The 19,087-nt window shown below is 40.7% G+C and overlaps 1 protein-coding gene across 7 annotated transcripts in view; it reads left to right on the plus strand.

Annotated features, from left to right (window-relative positions):
- The window catches only part of SS4 (starch synthase 4), a 39,343-nt gene that overhangs the window by 5,312 nt on the left and 14,944 nt on the right, over positions 1-19,087 (plus strand). For 5 of the 7 annotated variants that reach the window (XM_008799327.6, XM_088705229.2, XM_088705234.2 and 2 more), the window contains 6 exons: positions 2,277-2,399; positions 2,505-2,580; positions 2,664-2,848; positions 2,944-3,138; positions 3,244-3,315; positions 9,078-9,287. In XM_008799327.6, coding sequence (XP_008797549.4) covers positions 2,277-2,399; positions 2,505-2,580; positions 2,664-2,848; positions 2,944-3,138; positions 3,244-3,315; positions 9,078-9,287 — 861 coding nt within the window. Of the gene's footprint in view, positions 1-2,276; positions 2,400-2,504; positions 2,581-2,663; positions 2,849-2,943; positions 3,139-3,243; positions 3,316-9,077; positions 9,288-9,607; positions 9,738-11,215; positions 11,342-19,087 lie in introns of all 7 variants that reach the window. The other 2 variants (XR_015969201.2, XR_015969200.2) reach the window with 2 other exon arrangements.

The raw sequence follows: 19,087 nt of genomic DNA on the forward strand, positions 1-19,087 counted from the left end.
TCTCAGATTGAATCTTTGTATTTCATTTTGAAGATAATACTATTCTTCGATTGTTTAAATTAAATTTGTACAGATGTTGTATGCTCACATTTAGACCAAGTCAGTTCAGCTTTTTGAAGGCCTTTAGTGCTGAAATCTAAAATCAATTTGATTGATTACCTGATCATTTTTGTTAGGCAACAACCTTTTGGCTATATTTACCTGGAAAGGGCAAAATAATTTTTAGTCCAATCCCAAGGGAAAGAATACTAATATTGGGTTCTAGAAATGGAAAACATTTCATGTTAAAGAATGGAGAATAAAATAGGTGTATAAACTAGCTATGATGACTTGCAAACATGGTACGCCGAACCGTACCAAACCAGACGGTACAGGGCATACCATACCATACCAGTTCGGTACCACTACCAGTATATGATACGGAGGGCATACCGACACTCCGTATGCCAAACCAGTTTCGTTCTGTACCATACCAACAATGATAGCGTGGCATCGGTATGGGGCCCGGTATCAAGACGGCATACCTTGCTTGAGCATAATATTTTTATTGCCATTTTTTGAAGAGAACATGAAATATGAAGGCATTTTTACAAGACAAAGTTTTGAAAAGGAAGTAGATTTTAAAATAATTTATTAAAAGAAGAGAAGACATATATCCAGTATAACTGATTAACCACATATATTAAGGAGCATTATGATTGCCTGATACCATATTTGGGTGATTTTGCCCATGGGGCTAGAAGCAGTTGAGGAGGGGAGGAGTCGTAGGGAACAAGAAGGTTCTCAATCCCACAATCCTAAGATTTTCAGATTATTTTGCGATTTCAAATCAACAACATCCCCAATCCTCTTTGCTTCACTCTCCTCCAAACTTCTCTTCTCCCATGACTGAGTGGAGATATCACAAGCATATGGCTCTATGGACAGCAGGCATGCAGCCTGATCTAGATATAAAGGACTTACAAATTTTCTTTTGTCTAATAGATGGTGTAGATTACCAATCACACTTGAATAGAAGTCAATGACACAATTGACAAGCAATGCTGATAAGTATACTAGATGCTTCAGTGAGCCTCCTATTGTTGCGTATATAAACGAACTAACAAATCAGGAAATAACAAAGATGAGATTTATCTGACGGTTTTAATAGGGATGATATAATCATCAAATTATTACACTTACTGAGAATTTGAAGTGTGTGTTAGAGGGCTTCCCCCTAATTGCACGAGCATAGATTGTGTAACTGATAAAATACGTAACCCTTTCTATCATCATGTTTTCTAGGTCCCACTTGCACAATCTTTTCTCTAAAGTTGCTTTAGCCAAGAGTTTGAGACTGATTTATTAAGGTTTTGGTCGTCTTGAGAGTTTTTTTTTTCCCTTAAAGAAAAAGGTTCTCAAATGTTTGTTGGCAACACTTCAATCAACAAAGCCTGCTCCATCTAGGTAGCTAAGGATTGATGGTTAAGGTCAAGGTCCGCCATACCGGTACCGGTCGGCATACCGGTGGCGGCCCGGACCGGTCCGAACCGGTCCCGTACCGGTCCGAACCGGTCCCGTACCGGTCCTTCAACAGTAAACTACCGGTACCGGATTCCACGTTGATCCGGTACCGGTCCCAGGCCGGACTGGTACGTACCGGCCCGTACCGGCCGGTACGGATCGGTACGGCAGACTATGGTTAAGGTTGTACCTATGAATTTTATTGCCTTATAGGAACTTCTTGGTCATGCCTACAGTGCTTCCTTTTTGCAGCATATCATAATTGTGTTTGAAGGTTCGAGTATGACAAATATCTTCACAAAACTTGATCACCAGCCATCACAAAGCATTGATAATGTATGGTAGGTTTTCCTTGTGGTCAGTAGGATATCTCTTCATTTCATAACGTAGCATGTGATTGCACAATGTATGCATGCATTTAAGTATCCATACCTACTTCCTAAAATGTCCTTTTTTGTTGAAATGGTAGTTGAACCATTCCTTTCTTTTCTCCGTGCTATTTCGCTAACTATAGAGTACTAGACATTATTGCTCACTTTTTATATTGTATTGTTATCTGCATTGCACATATTTGTTGATAGACACAGCAGTTTGTAGTTTTTACATTTTTTTTTGTGTGTGCATTTTATATAGATGTAAAATGGTGCATTTTACAATTTACTCTACTAAATTTCTTTACCTTTGATTAATACTTGTAATTGATCTGAAATGCTTAATTGAATTAACTCAGTTCTGTACTCAGTTCCTAATCAATTAATTTCTTGCTTTCTAAGGTTGGTGGTCTAGGGGATGTTGTATCTGGTCTTGGTAAGGCATTACAGAGAAGGGGACATCTTGTGGAAATTGTTCTTCCTAAATATGACTGCATGCAGCTTGATCATATCAGTGATCTGAAGGTTTAGTACTTGCTAGTTGTTCATTGATTCATTCTGTTTCACGACCTTTTGAAAGTTGTGCCATGTTACTGATTAACTGAATTCATATCTTGGCTATTCCTGTAGGTACTAGATGTGGTGGTACAGTCTTATTTTGATGGACAGCTATTCAAAAATAAAATCTGGGTTGGAGCTGTTGAAGGTTTAAGACTGCCTCAGAAGTGTTTGTCTTTTTGGGGGCATAAGGTGTAATAAATTGAGGGTAATCAGAATTGTAATATGCAGGTCTTCCAGTCTATTTTATAGAGCCTCATCATCCAGCTAAATTTTTCTGGAGAGGACAGTACTATGGAGAGCATGATGATTTTAAACGCTTCTCATTTTTTAGCCGTGCAGCACTTGAACTGCTCTATCAAGCTGGAAAGAGCCCTGATATAATCCATTGTCATGACTGGCAGACAGCTTTTGTTGTAGGCACTTAGCATCAAAAAGCATGGCTATCATAGACTACATGAATCTTGATTATTCTGTTAAAAATACTGATTGACATCTTTCAACATAACAGGCACCACTTTATTGGGAAATATATGCAAGACAGGGGTTCAATTCCGCTAGAATTTGCTTCACATGCCACAACTTTGAATATCAAGGAACGACACCTGCTTCAGAGTTGGGATCCTGTGGCCTTGAAGTTCACCACCTAAATAGGCCAGATAGGATGCAGGACAATTCAGCCCATGACAAAGTCAATCCTGTTAAGGTAATGAGATAGAACAGATTATAAATTTAGTTTGGAATAAAATATTCCGAAGTTTCATGTGTCTTTTATGTATTTCTGTCACAATTCGACAAACATCATTTTCAGGGTGCAATCATATTTTCCAACATTGTTACAACAGTATCACCAACTTATGCTCAAGAGGTGTGCACTGCAGAGGTATGAATCATGACACCATATTAGGAACACTGCCAATGTTCTATTTTATCATTTCATATCTGATACTTTGTTGTATCTCAGTCATTATCAGTTGTGATCTGTATAACTATGCTGTTTGCAGTTTTAGCTTGAAAATATTTGCTAATGTATCTCATTAAGATCTGCATGCAGACCAATGCAGGCAAGGTTACACCGGAAATGCATACCAAATTACCAATGTAAATGCAGAAACAAACACCTGAATCATACAAAGACACAAAAGTCAATGGATGTAATCAAAAGAATCATACATAATGGTATCACAATGAGACAAAGGCCAGTATCATTCCTACATGGTTGGCACCAAGGACATGAAAGAATCATTTCACATCTTCCTGACATGGAAATAATGTCAATTAAGCATTTGTTGATGCCACTTTTGCACATCTGTCTTCAAAAATTCTGCTTTAATGATTTATGGTTGCCTGACCTGAGCAACCCCTAGTGGCAAATTGGCGCTCTCTTATGTTTTCACAAATTCGATCCATCTCTAGCATAAAGCTAAAGAACCAACATAGAATTCAAAAAAAGAAATTGTTGGTCACCGTTTATCTACTTTGGAAGCAAACATAAACTGTTCAGTATATGTCTAGGCTGCAAACAATCAACCTATGCATTGGGATTCTAATAGGACATTACTGCAAATGACCAACTGTTGCAATTAGATGTTTAATTGTTCATCACTACATAAATTTACCCGGTAATACCAACATTCATGATCATCAATCATATCCAATGTTGTAGCGGTCTCTGCTTGCCGTTGGAGTAAGCATTGATTCTGGTTCTATGCAATCTCTACATTGCCTGCATGGGTTCCAAGAGGTCCGGATTTCAAAGTATTAGTTTTCTTTTTGATGAAAGCTTTCAGATTTTCAGTTTGTAAAATTTGTGATAATGCACAAAAGCTCATCAAGGTTAGTTTGGCTCTTTTTTATTTTTTTTTGCCTTTTAGGATAGAAGGAATGGGCCAATCTGAATATTATGGACCATGTTTTTCGTAATAAGTTAATGCCTTTTTTTATGTTTTGTTATTCCATTGCTTTATCGCACTTGAATCTTGCTGTTTAATTACCCACAAAATTGCATACTCCATTGTTAGGGCCTGTTTTGTTACATGACCACATGGGGACTCAAAGTGAGGAGTCGAGTAGAGGCAGAGTGAAGAAAACATTGATGTGGAGGAACTCTTGGAGCATAGAATCCTCCAAGATTCGTCGAACCGGTACCGAGATCCGTGCTGGTCGGCAGACGACTTGGTACGGTATCAGTTCTATATTTCAAGTTGATTTAATTGGTAATCAATATTTTTAAACTTTTTCAATGATTTTAAGTTTAATTTGGTATTTTTTATTTTTTTTGATGTTTTTGATGTTTTGATGTTTTTTGCTATTTTTATAATCTCGATTTAACCTAAATGATGCATCTTATTATTTTAAAATGATACAAAACATAAAATGATTAGTAAAATGTAGCATGCTACAAGAAGCAACATGAAATATCCTTAAATCAAGTAGTGAGGTGAAAAATCTAAAATAAAATACAATCAATTACATATGTTTAAAGTACAACATACATACCGATATCTAAAATCTCGCCGAGTGCTGATACCTCGTAAATATTCAGATAATTAGCATAGTTGGGAGGCACATTAGTCCATCCTTCTAACCAAGCAGCGTTGTAGTCTTGTATATTCATCCCATAAGGAACACGCTCCGGGTTATAAGTATTTTCGGATTTCTCGTTGAAGCTTTGACTCTGAGAGATGTCCTCTAGCTGATAAACTGACTGATAAAATGCCTGTGAAGGGTCCATCCGAATAAGTCGGCAGCAAAATCCGACCTGTAAGATGCTCCGAGCTGCGTAAAATAGTAGCCATCAGAAGATGCTTCAGATGCACCATATGCATATCCGTATCCGTATGGGTTATAAGCTGCCCGTGGCTTTGGATAATAAGATTCAGTATACGACACAGAACCTGATACGTCTATAAATCCTACTCTACATGCAAGATCATTTGCAGCTGCATCGTGTCCTCCTAAATGACCTCGAGGAGCCGTTTTCTATGTGCAATCGGATCTTTACGGGCTTCACCAGATTGTGCACCATAGTTCCTATCCTATATAGTATGCGTAAACTGAGAATCGCCGGTGAATCGAAGACTACTCTATGGCCATCTCATCAATGGTGGTCTCATGTCCTCTAGTCCCTCTCTAGCTAGCAGATCCATGACCACCAGAGCTATTGCTCTTGGTCTCTAAATCTGAGTGAATTGGCTTCTCCTCCACACTCTCCATTGGGGCTCCAGGTGCCTTTTGTTTTTCTTTTTTGCAATGCTAGGCAGCTGCCTTCTTATCCTTCATGCCACTCTCTGCTTGCTTATCCTTCGTGTCACTCTCTGCCTGCTTACCCTTCATGCTCTTCTTTGCCTATGTTGGGAAGATGTGTGTCACCCTCCTGACCGAGTCAACTGGATAGCGTAATGGCCTTATCTAAGCATCTCTCGATTATATCTCTGAGAGGATGTCTCGGACAAGAAGTCATGTGGTGACCGGCCTCCTGTGGTTGTGGCTAAGGCTGCAAATGGGTCGGGTCGATCCGTGACCCGACCCGACCCGACCCGCGTAGACCCGACCCGACCCGAATTTTAGGACCCGCGGGTCCGGGTCGGGTCCTAAAATTGGACCCGAATCATTTTCTGGGTCGGGTCTGGGTTTACCAAACGGACCCGACCCGACCCGAATGGACCCGAAGAGAGAAAGAGGAAAAGCAAAAGAAAGTCTTTTCTTTTTCTTTTTCTTTTTTTTTTTTGGCATGGGTTGTGGTACTGTTGGTCAGTGTGGGAGGATAGCAAGTTAGCAACAAGCATAGGTTCACAGAATCCAAAGGAACGCCGGCCCGTCAGGATTCTCTCTCGATCTATTACACTGTTGAGACCTCCGGTGTCTGAGTGTCTCGGTAGCTGCCTTTTTTTTTTTTTTCCTTCTGTTTTTTGGTTTTTGTTTCTTTTAACTTTTGAAGGGAGAAAGTGAGGGAACACTGCAACTGAATATGGGTCATGTGCCAGTTTTCTGTAATGGAATTGGATTTTGGAAGAAGGTCTGGGATTTTTTTTGTCCTCGTGAGGGGGGAGCTGGGAGACACCGAGTTCCGTCCAATCAGTCATATAGATAAAAAAATAGTGTGATATGAAATTTGGCTTGTAGACCGACTTAGTTAGTAAGTCATGGGTCATCTGTTCTGACTGGAGCTCAATTGCAAAGTCTTTCAAGTCATGGGTCACCCAGCACCTCATAATTATGATATGACCAAATTAGATTTGCCCAATTTTTTTTCCAAAAGCACAAAAAAATTGGATCCGATCGGACCCGGACCCGACCCGAATCAGACCCGGATCCGACCCGAACCCGACTCGGACCCGACCCGACCCAACCCGATCTTCAACCGGGTCGGGTCCGGGTCCAAAATTGGGATCCGAACAAAAAACCGGGTCGGATCGGGGTCACCTAGGACCCGACCCGACCCGACCCATTTGCACCCCTAGTTGTGGCTGATCAACTGGAAAGATGCATGAAATATTGCTTTCTACCCATTGCCCTGCACCGACCCTATCCTCGCTGGCTATGAAACTAGCTGGTTGTGGAGGCGATCCTTGCTCATCAAGCTCTAGCTCCTGTTATTGGCCCACAAGCCATTTGATCATAGGATCAGCCTCATCATCAACGAAAACACTATGGATCGGATTTGTATACTTTAGCTCCATTTTCTTCTGAATGCATTTTAACCTCAACCTCAGATTGTAGTGAACATATACAAGGTCGTCGGGGCACTCCTATATCAAACGGTTCCTCTACTTGCAGATGAGGACGAAGGCGCACCAGTTGCGCTCATAGCCACTCGAGGAGATCATTTGAGAGGATTCGAATAGCTTAACCATCTTACAGCTAAACGAACTTCCAAAACAAACTGCAACACTTGTTTTTTAATAAAAGAAGTAGAGGAGGCTCGATCCCGAACCAGAAAGTTCCGACTGAGTTTGAACGGAACTAGCCGGTTCCAGGCCAGTTCCAGCCGGTTCGGTCTGGTTTGGTCTGGCTTAGGCCTTTGTCGGTCGGGTTTGGTCGGTTTATAATCCATTCCGGTCGGTTCAGGGCCGCAACCGATTCCAATAGGCGAAGCTACCCGATTTACCACCAGGTCGGCTCGGTACGAGCCGAACCGGGCGGTTTAGTCCAGTTCGGCCTACCCTGGAATGCTCTATAAAAAAATGGATGCTATTAATCACCTCTTAAAAGGAATGAATAATCTCCCCATTTTCCTTGAATTGTATGATTAGTGGGCTCCTCCATGATTCCTCTCTTCTCTTTACATATATTAACTCCTTAAACTTTCAAGTCAGCAGAATCCTATCCAATGGATAATGTGCACATCCATCCAACCAGGTCCTTCATTCAGACATTTTCCATTTAGGGTGCCAGATCTCCTTTGAAATAATAAAAATGCTTAATCCCATTTTGTAGAAAATATCAACCATTGTTACCATGTGATCATGTAATATCAACATCAACTTTCAGTCATTTATTATTTTCTACTAGCATATTGCATGTGCAATGCACATGGTCAAACAGGGGAGAGGGGCTGAAAGAGACAAAAAATAAAAAAAAAAAGGGGAAGGGTGGTTAGGGGGAGTTTAAAAATCCCTGAGTTGGAATAGTACAAAAAAGGGAGGAAATGGACTCTGTAAAGTGAAAAAAGGAGTGGGAAATGGAAGCACTAGAGTTGCTTGGAAGACCATAATTTGGGAAAAAGATTAACACTACAGTTGGAGGCCAGAGAAGGGTCTTTGAGTCATTAAAGAAAATTTTGGTCACAAAACCTTCTGTCGTTAAAGGAGTAAAGATAATTGTACTTTTTGCATATAAACCATTATGTTGTCATATTTTACGCTAGAAGTGCATGTTCATTCTAAAAACTTGACCATAATTATTTGGCATGTTATTCATCTAGATTCTCCAGCATCAGTTTGGAAAGGTACCTGTAGTAGGATATGCCGAACCGATACTGGTAGGCGTACCGGTCGCTTACTGGACCGGTTCGGTACTGGTCGAACCGGCAACAATGCACGCTTAATGCCACTCTGTGGATTAAAAAAACGCCATAAAGTGGCATTTAATGCCACTCTGTGGCCTTAAAAAAACACCACATAGTGGCTGCCACTCCGTGGCCTTAAAAAAAATGCCACAGAGTGGCATTTGCCATTTACCCAAAATACCGGTGAAAACTGGTTTGGTTCGCACCGGTACAAAGCGGTGCCACTCTGAACTTGTACCAGTGCGAACCGGTCTGGTTCGCACTGGTATGCCCTCCGTACTGCTCGATTCCGGGGGGGTCGGAACTGTTTTCTACTGCTGTACCGGACCGGTCCGATACAGGCGGTGTCAGTTTGCTATATGCCTTATGTTAACACCTTGTGTAGTACTTGGAATTCTCATCTTTAATCTATTGCATATTATTAGATGTATCATTTTTCCCCATTTGCAATCATACATGACTCTTGAGGGAAGGAGGTCTTCTTTGTTAATTGTAATATATATTTGTTGATGTCCTCTGGTTAGGGTCTTTTAAAAGTCTATTTAGCATTGGAGCATTTATTTGTGAAAAGTTTTCTGCATAAGGTTTGTTCATCTAATCTTTCTTCTATGATCAAGCTTTCTTCTTGTTTACAGGGTGGACGGGGTCTCCATGAAACATTAAAATTCCACTCTAAGAAATTTGTGGGAATTCTCAATGGAATTGATACAGATGCATGGAATCCTTCTACAGATGGTTTTCTCAGCGTGCAGTACAATGCTGATGATCTTCATGGGAAAGCAAATAATAAAGATGCTATAAGAAAGTATCTCAAGTTATCTACTTCAGATGCCTTTCAGCCACTGGTAACTTCTTTACTATCATGATATGTCATAACTACCTTACAAAATTAGCCATATTTAATCATGACCATCAAGAACATGGTTATACATTTTTTGGGGATAATTTATATAATTTTGCAGCAACTAGACTTCTATGCTAGTATTTAATGTCTGATAATGTATGATAATTATTTGCCATATGGATAATACATCCTATGCTTTGGAAGCATGCTCTGCTATATTCTTTGAGATTCTAAGTAATTTCATCATTTGAAAATTTTGTAAAGTTCGCTGCAGCCTATTCTATTGCTTCTGGCTTATCAATACTTCACCGATGCCTGCAGCTTCTTTCACTGCCTCACATGCCTCCATAGTGGCCATTGTTGTGGGCCTCAAAGCTTGCATGCTTAGCTTCTGCCATTACAAGACACTTCAGTCTTACTGTCACCACTGCTCCCGTGCAAAGATTCTCAAGTATCTTCAATCCATTATAGAATTTTAAGTCACATAATTTTGGTGCCACTTTAGTTGCATTTTGCATCTCATATCTACCCTATCCTTACCTAACCACGAGGAACTCTCACTCCATATAATGATATCAGATCTGCAAATATTCCTTAAAACCTTTTTTTTCACCTTTTCTTTGCCAGTATACGAATCATGATTGCTCTATTCTAGTTGGTTATTTGCAGAGATGCACTGATTAGTCAACGGTTAGAACACGAGCGCTTTATAACATCGACCATTTAAATTTTCCTGCTATCACAGATTCCTCTTTTACGTGATGTCTTATTTCTATTTGACCTGTAACATCTCTGACCTGGCCATGATCTTTCTTTAGACTTGTTAAATTTGTCATGTGTCCCTTTCGTCTTACTCTATTTTGTCTTCTTCTATGAGCTGTAAACTGGCCAAGCTTTGAATCTCAACCTTTGCACCTAGTGGATTGTTTCTTTTTTTTTTTCAGTAACATGCATCCAATTATAAATGATCCAGATTTTCTTTTCTGAAAGAAATTAGCAAACAGCATGTTCATTTATGATGAATACACTCAATTAGCTGGGCCACGTAGCACCATGATTTATATTTTATCTTTCCTGGTCATTCTTTCTAACTCTAGAGGTCTTTTTTGTAAGTGCCTTCCTCATGCACACAGTGATCTTTCTGCTTGAGGAATAAGATCTAACAATAAAGTAACGATAAAGAGGAAGCAATATAGAATTCTTAAACTCACGAAACAATGGAGAAGAGAACTAAAAATTTCATTCAAGATGCCTTTTATAGTTTATAATGGCCAGGCACCTCTACTTAGGCCTGTTTGGTATTTATTTAGGAACATCCTTTAAGAATCAGAGAGAGAGAGGGAATGTAGTGCAAAAGGGAAGAAGGGAGGAGAAGGTAGAGGATCAACGGCCAAGAGGAGAGAACATGTTGGAAATCACAGGAAGAAAAAAAAGACCTGCGAAGGCTTTTTCACCTCCCACTGATTCGGGCTGTGGGTGTTGAATAGATACAGGCCAGCCCAAATGGGTTGCTCGATCCATGAATTTAACAGGAAATCCAACCCAATCCTGCAAGATTATTCAAGCAGGCCCTTATAGTTGTAGCGTCCCTCTAACCTACCCATAAATGTATCCGCATTTGTTTCTTAATGAAAAAGTGAAGAAGTTCAAAAAATAAGGAAGAAAAGAATATTTTCATAATGTATAAGGAATCGATTTGGTGCAAATATGGATAGTGGTTGTGGGAATAAAAAAAATATTTTCCATACTATGCCTCTTGATTGGATAAGATTTCTGACTGATCTTGATATCAATTCATTACATATCTGCTTAGATTTTATTGATAGCTGCCTTAATTATATCTCCAAGATTACTTTTCAAACTTTAGCAACTTTCTAGAAGTGACTTAGGTCTGAATCTAGTGTTGAATCCCCTTGCTCTTTTGGTCAGATTCAACACACATTGATTCAACTATTCAAGTATGTGTCAGCCAAGTCCATGACATGTGCAGTATTCCCCCAGCTTGGAGAGAACTCGCACTCGAGTTAAAAGTTCTATATTTCTCCAACAAAGCAGGTGAGAGATTCATCAACTCAGTCTGACATCCAAGAATCTTTGATTGCGGGCTTGTCCTTCCATTTGACCAAGTATAGGATGTGGTCTGAGTGGTGATAGATTGTTCCTTGAGTATCTGCTCAATTGGATCTTTTGGGGTATTTGCTGGTAGTTGAGCTGGATCTGGCTTCTCAATATCATCTCCATAGAAGTCAAAAAGATCTGCAATATTAAAAATAGCAGATATATCATACCCCTTGGGAAGCTCCACATGAAAGACATTATTGTTGATCTTCCATAAAATTTTGGAAGGGCCAATCTTCCGTTGTTTTAGCTTGCCGTAGATTCCAATTGAAAATGTCTCCTTGCATAGGTAGACCATCACAGTCCCCTCTTTGAAAACTTTGTGCCTATGATGTGCATTTGCAGCTCCTTTGTATCTGGCATTAGACTCCTCTATAAGGCTGCAAATGGGTTGGCTTGACCTGTGATCCGACTCGACCTGACCTATTTAGACCCGATTTGATCCGTTTTTAAGAACTCGTGGGGCCAGGTCGGGGTCTCAAATTGGACCCATTCCATTTTTCGGTTTAGGTATGGGTTGACTGAATCTCAACCGACCCGCCCGTTGTTTTTTGGGTCAATTTTGGATCGTTTACCCAACGACCCGATTTGACCTGACCCGAATCTGGATTATCCATTTGGGGCCCGTAGGCCGCAGGGGATTATCCATTTTGAGACTCTCTGGTCTCAGGCTATAGGGGGTGTAGTGACTGTGAGACTACGACTTCATCGCTCCGACTCTGTGAGGCTCGTGACCCAATTGCTTATTCAATCTTCACTGCTTCAGTCATTCGGCTTTCCTAATCGCTCTCTCTCGATCTCCCCTAAGGACCATTTGGAGCCTTAGCAAAAGTACAAAACCCTTCCTTTCCCAGCGCCACCTACGTTGGTGATCAACACTAGGTTGAAGTAGGAGTGGCCATTGATGGTGAACTTGATTCCCCCCTTCTTCACATAGGGTACCCTGCAAGGAAAAAAGGTTGCAATTCATTTCAGAACTATAATATTTCAGATCCCAGGCAAAGAGATAGAAAGTTGTTTGTGAGTTGTATAGAGTGTGTTTGCTTATAATGAAATAAAGGTTTTTTGTTTGAGGGTAAGGGAGAGGGGATTCTGTTTTAATAAAGGTTCTCTTTTGAAAGAAAGAAAATTATAATGTTTCATTTGAAGTCTCTGCTTTTGAATGTTCTCTTAAGTTGTTGGATGATGGTGCTACTGGGATGAGAAAGGTTCACTAGGAGTTGTTTTAGGGGTCCCGGTGATGCAGGAAAATATTGAGAAATATCTTTGTGCATTTAATTCAAGCTGATATCAAAAGAGGTTAGAGGAAAAAAGGCAGATAAAGAAGAACAGAGGGAACACAGCTTCTAGGCAAAAGGAGTCAGAACTTTGTGTTATTGAGTTTAAAATATTTAGGAAACGGATCCTGTTGGAAGTGGGAGTTTCTACAGATTGGAGGCAAGAAGCCAGAGCTATAAGGAATATGGATGACTTTACAGAGCTTTTGGTTGTAATGTTTTTTTGGAGCCAAGGGTGCAGTATAACCCCCCACCTGTTTTATTCCACCAGAAATTAAAAGGAATAATATAATCGGAGTTATAAGATGGTTGAGTTTCTGATGGAAGTGTTTACCATTTGTATTGAATAGGGACAATGCCTGCCTTGTACTGAGCAATACGCTGGAAAATTGGCAGAGAGATTTCCATACCCACAAGCTCCTTCTGGAGGAAAGGAACAATGATGTATATTCTAAAATGTGTTTAAACTTGCTTATCTTGGTAAAGAAAAATTTCAGATAAAAAGTTCAACCTTAAAGTAGTGAAATATGTTTCTTTATTATGAATTATAGCATGACCCAACCCGGACCCGAACCGGATCCAAACCGGACCCGAATTTTTTTGGGTTGGGTTTGGGTTATACATGGAACCGACCCGACCCGAATGATTCATTGGTCAAATATTGTAGCAGTGGACCCAACCTAACCTGACCCAATCTTCTATTGGATTGGGTCTAGGTCTAAAATTAGAATCCGAACAAGAAACTGGATTGGATCGGGGTCACTCATGACTCGATCTGACCCGACCCATTTGCACCTCTACTCTAGCTGCTTCCAAACTTGGTCGTAAATATTTTTTATGTGGTCCACCAAGTTTTCTGCATTATATCTAATTAGCTGGGTGTTTGATGGTGGCACTAGGTCGAGCATGTTGTTTAGTGTCCTCCTGTACACAATCTTGAACAATTGTATGAGCTATTGTAGGAAAACTTGGTTTGAGGAAGAGGAAAGTTCGAAACTACCAGCTTCTCTTGCAGAAGGCATATGAGTAAATTCCTAAGGCTCTACTGGCCACCTTGATTTGGCATCTATTTCAGGTTAGTAGGCACTGCTAAGCTGCAATTTTGTCCTCAATTTTTGCTACAACGTCCTTCAGAAGTGGCTGATAAATTTGATGTCACAATGTGAAGTGATAGTCTTGGAAACTCCATGCAATCGAAACCATCTCTTTAAAGTATAGATCTATCACATGTGAAGCATCTATCATCCTTCCAACAGACAATGGAGCCATCTTCGTAAACCTATCATCCATTACAAATATGGAGTCAAATCCACGCTATGTTCTAGGCAAGCCAAGAATGGAATTTATTTGCACTTCAATCCATGTAGTTGTAGGGATGGGCAAAGGTGGTATAAAGATACTTGTTCAGTGTATGACCTTTAGCATCTCATGACAAACTGGATCACTTCACGCCATAATCGGGGCCAATAATACTTTCATTCTACCAGGACCATAGGTTTTGTCTTATCCAAAATGACCTCCCAGTCCTTCAAAGTGTATTTCTTGGACAATCTTCTCTCTCATAAACCAAAGTTAGGATGCAAAGTCAAGTTCTGAAGAAGAGAAAATTATCAGTAAGAGAGAAGTTAGGAGTACCTCCACACTCAAAGGAAGACTAGATAGCTCCAAAATCTACAACGTCCTTGCACAGGTCTTTTAGTAGGTCAATTGTTGGCAAATATAATATGCCAGTGACTAAGTATGTTTTCTCTTCGATTCATCGCGTCTTGTGCTTGATCACAAAGTTGAACTACTGGAGAAATACAACCCATCTTCCATATCGGCCTATTAAGGTGGTGATTGTGATAAAAAAAGCAAGAAATTATGTTGTTGGAGGGTACAACTTATTTTACATGGTCCGTGCAATAACATAAAACTCTGCATATAGGTAGAGTAGCTAGCTATGGCAGCTTCCATTCAGCTTTTCACTAAAGTAGGCCATTGGTCGGCCTTCTTGAGAGAGAGCTATGCTAATGCAAATTTTGGATGCATCACACCACCCCAACCCTTTGTTAAAGTCAGGTAGTGCCAAGATGGCTGCTTGCATTTTTAACAACTCCAAATTGTGTAAGCTCTTTTCAGCATTTGGCATCCAGATGAACTTTTGCTTTTTGCAATCAGTGAGAGGGGCGATGATGATAAAGTTCTTGATGAAGCCTGGATAAAATGATGCAACATCATGGAAGCTTCGAACATCGTGATGTTTCGAGCAGTTGCCCATTCTTTAATGGCTTTGACCTTGTCAATGTGGATGCTATCTTCGAATACAACATATCCAAAAAGATCAATTTGGGCATGATCCACGAAAACTTCTTGAAGTTCATATATAGCTTCGCTTGGTGCAAGGTTCCAATTTCCAAGCACCTACCTCAGGTGCTCAATATGCTTGCAAGACTTGTGGTTGTTTACAAGTATATTATCAAAATACACAACCACAATTCTACCAATAAAAGGTTGAAGTAGCTGGTTTGTGAATGTGCTTGGGGCATTGAAGATATCCAATGGTATGACCAGCCACTTGTAAAGCCCATGTCGCTTCTTAAATGTGATTTTGTATATCGTTTGAGCGGGTTCAAATTTGGTGATAGCCTGAGCAAAGGACAATCTTGAAGAAGATTTAAGTTCTACAAGTTGGTCTAACATATCATTCAACCAAGGGATAGGAAGTCGGTACTTCCTTGTGATCTTGTTGATGGTGCAGCTGTCCATATACATTCTCTAGGTCGTATCTTTCTTCGGGGAGCAAGACAGGCATGACATGGGGACTTAAGCAGTTAAGCTCTTGTAAATCAAGCCTTTCAGCCAAAGCTCTTGACTTACCTTTGTAGCTCATGCTCCTTTTGTTGCCCAGAGGTGCAGCCCAAGAGGGGGGGGGGTGAATTGGGTCTTTAAAAATTTAACGAAATGAATGATTCACTGAAATACTTTTGCAAACTCAGAGATCTAGCAGCGGAATTAAACCAGCACAAATAAAGTAGTAAATAAGGTGAGGAAAACAGTTAGAAGAATGCGGTTGAGAAAGAGAGACAAGCCACACACAAACACAAGAATTTATAGTGGTTCGGTGCACTCCCAGCATCTACATCCACTCCTCAAGCCAAGCTTGAGACTTCACTATAATCCAGCAGATTACAGTCTGATTGTTTTCTGGGCGCACAGTCAGAAACCCAGTAGGTTTTCTCAGGCAACCAACCGAAAACCTATCACCATTTATTTTTCCGGGCTCGCAAAAAATTCGGTTTTTCCAGGCAACCAACCAAAAACCTTTACACAGTTTGTTTTTCGGGCTCACAAACAACCCAGTTGGTTTTCAGATAAACCAACCAAAAATTTTACCCTTGCTGAATTTTTCCGATTCAGCAACTTTCAATTAAGGCTTGGAAGTACCTTTATAAGTTCTGGTAATGAAACTGTTACAGCAACAAGTAATCCAAATAAATAATTGCTATAACCAGAAAACTAAAGTTCAAAAAAAATATAGAATGAATCAATAGAAGCAATGTTGAAGAAGATGAAGTGGTTGGCTGTTGATGAGAATCCCAATGCTGAGCACCAACTCTTCTTAACGCAATGGATGAGAAGCTTTTACTGATTTCCTCACAGAAGCAAGTTTCTGAAGAATGCCGGTGAGGATGATGAACTTTTTCTTTCTCCTCTTTTTTACTTCTTGTGGAAACTTTTTTTCTTGATTGAATGTTTCTCTCACTTCTTGGGTTCCTTTCCTTTCTGAGGTTTTCTTGAATTTATAGACCAGTTCTTCAAAGGTATTCAAATTCCTTTCTTGCCGTTCTGATAGGAATCTTTTTTGTAATAAAAAAAAGATAAAAGTTGTTACAAGGTTTCTGTTGTGGTCCCAGCTATACAGGGGTCGACTTATGCAGTTCAGGGGTCGACTCATGTTTATCCTAGGCTGGCGCTTCAAAATATTGAGATTGCTCTTGCTGTTGTAACTTCAAAGGGTCGACTCTTTAAACTTAAGGATCGACTCATCTTCTTCAAGAGTCACCTCTTCAAACACAAGGGTCGACTCATCCAATAGTTTTTCTAGCCAATGTTGAGACTGAGCTGGGGTCGACTCTTCAAACATAAGGGTCGAATCTTCAATGTTGGGGGTCGACTCATTTGTAACAAGGGTCTACTCTTCACACTGGGGTTGACTCTTCAAACTTAAGGGTCGACTCTTCAATGTCGGGAGTCGACTCATTAGGAGCAAGGGTCGACTCTTTAAATCTTGTCTCAGGCGATAAAAGTCCTCTGTTTAATTTGAACTATACAAGGGTCGACTCACGTCTTGCGGGGGTCGTCTCATTGACTGTGCTACTTGAAGAAAACATGCCAGTCAACTCAAACTTGTCCTTTTGTTCAGGGGTCAACTCAAGTGTCTCAAACAGAATTCTTTAGACTTTATCTTTGATCTTCATGGATTGGATTAAGGTCATTTTCCTTTTAGAACATATCCAATAAAGTGTTTATGAAGTGTTAAGGATAAGGATTTTGTAATGCTTCATTTCTTTTGATTTTTCTTGACTTATAAAACTTCACAATTAAACTAACATCATTAGTACACAACATTAACTCAAGTATTTTGTAATCATCAAAATTCATCCTTTAAGGTTGACAATCTCCCCTTTTTGATGATGACAAAACCATTGAGCCTAAAAGAATTTTGTAATAAGATTCAAAGCAATTATAAGAATTTTGTAATGAAGTTCAGAGCAAATATGACATTCAGAGACATATGCATAATTTCAACAAGTTGAGAAAAAAATCTTCCCTTTTCAGTTACAAATAATTAAATTATGCAGAATTCTTTTTCTTCATTTTTTCTTAAGATCCAGAGTTTCAAAGGACAACCTCAGTCAGGAAGGGCGAGGGCAGAGGACGTAGCCGGATTGCATCTATCCTGGATGGTTTTGGTGGCCGAAAGAAGTCTTCCGGAGGGATTCCACCAGGTGCGTCAATCCATGATGTAGATCCGCATGCCTTCCTCAGGAGAGATTCGAAGCAGCAAAAGGTAGACACAATGTGGAAGAAGGAGAAGGAGAAGAAGAAGGATATGTGGCGAGCTATTGGATCCTGGTTCCACTTCAGCCACATTCCAGCGAATGTTGCAGACAATTAGGGCTGGAAGTGGGCTCGGGCCGGCCCGAAGCCCATCGGGTCGGGCCGCCCGCGGGCCGGGCTATGGGCTAGAAAATTAAACCCAAATTTTTATCGGGCCGGGCTCGGGCTGGAAACTTAAACCCAAATTTTTATCGGGCCGGGCTCGGGTTTCCCATTGGCCCGGCCCGGGCCCGGACCAAGCCCGAGCCCAGTGCCAGCCCGAACCAAGCCCGAATTTCAGAAGCGGTAAATAGGCAATAGCCCTTGCCGAATCGCGATTTGCCTATTTGCCGTTGCCGATTTGGGGATTTGCAGAGGGCCAGCCCGGAGGAGACCGTCGTCATCGTCGTCGTCGTCTACGGTTCGGTGGAGGCTCGTCATCGTTGTCGTCGTCGGCTCGTCGTCATCGGCTCGTCGAGTGCAGAGGCGAGACGAAAGCGGGGGAGGCTCGTCGGCGGTGGTTTTCGAGTGCTACTGTGCTAGGGTTTCTCCGCTCGTCGTCGTCGTCGGCTCGTTGTCGTCAGCTCTCAGGTTAGGCTCCCTACTTCCGATTTTGCTGTTCTCCTCCTTCCTCTGTGGCGCTGATCGTCGTCGTCGCCGACTCGCCGAGTGCCAATCGTCTCGGATCGTCGCCCTCATCTCCCTTCTCCTCCAGGCTCCACCCCCTCACCGCCAAAATTGATCGTCACTTGAGCTGCATCGGCTCTAGTCGGCTCTCAGGTTAGGGTTTTTTGGATAATCTATTCTCTCTTGGTGCTTTACCTTGTTCTATTCTCTCTTGAGTCTTGATAGGAATCAACGATCCTTCTCCTTGATAATCTATTGATGGAAGGGTATTTAAAAAAAAACAGAGCGACCATTCGACCAAGCGTTTCTCCTTTCCTTGATAATCTATTGCTTGGTTGTGATCAACCTCTGCAGCATCATTTTCCCTTCCAGTGGATCCATCATTAGAATCAGAAAGGTGGACTTTGGACAAGGAACTGGCATCTTCAACTTCTCCATTCATGGTTTCCTCTTCATTAGTGCCATCACTGAGCATTGTTTGTTCTGCACTTCCATCGTTTGTTATAGTTTAATATGCAGAGGTTTCATTAAATTTTTGTCATGGATTAGATTAATTTTTATTTTACTATATTAATGTCGTGGCTTGGAAAACTAGTATAAAGACTATCAGCATTTGAATCTTTTTATGGGAATGTGAATATTGATCTTCAAATTCTGATGTTATTGTTCCTGTAAACTGGGCCCGGCTCGGGATCGG

The sequence above is a fragment of the Phoenix dactylifera genome, chromosome 1 (assembly GCF_051530095.1).
Source record: "Phoenix dactylifera cultivar Ajwa chromosome 1, Ajwa_hap1_PhDact_Kaust_v1.1, whole genome shotgun sequence".
Lineage (NCBI taxonomy): Eukaryota > Viridiplantae > Streptophyta > Magnoliopsida > Arecales > Arecaceae > Phoenix > Phoenix dactylifera.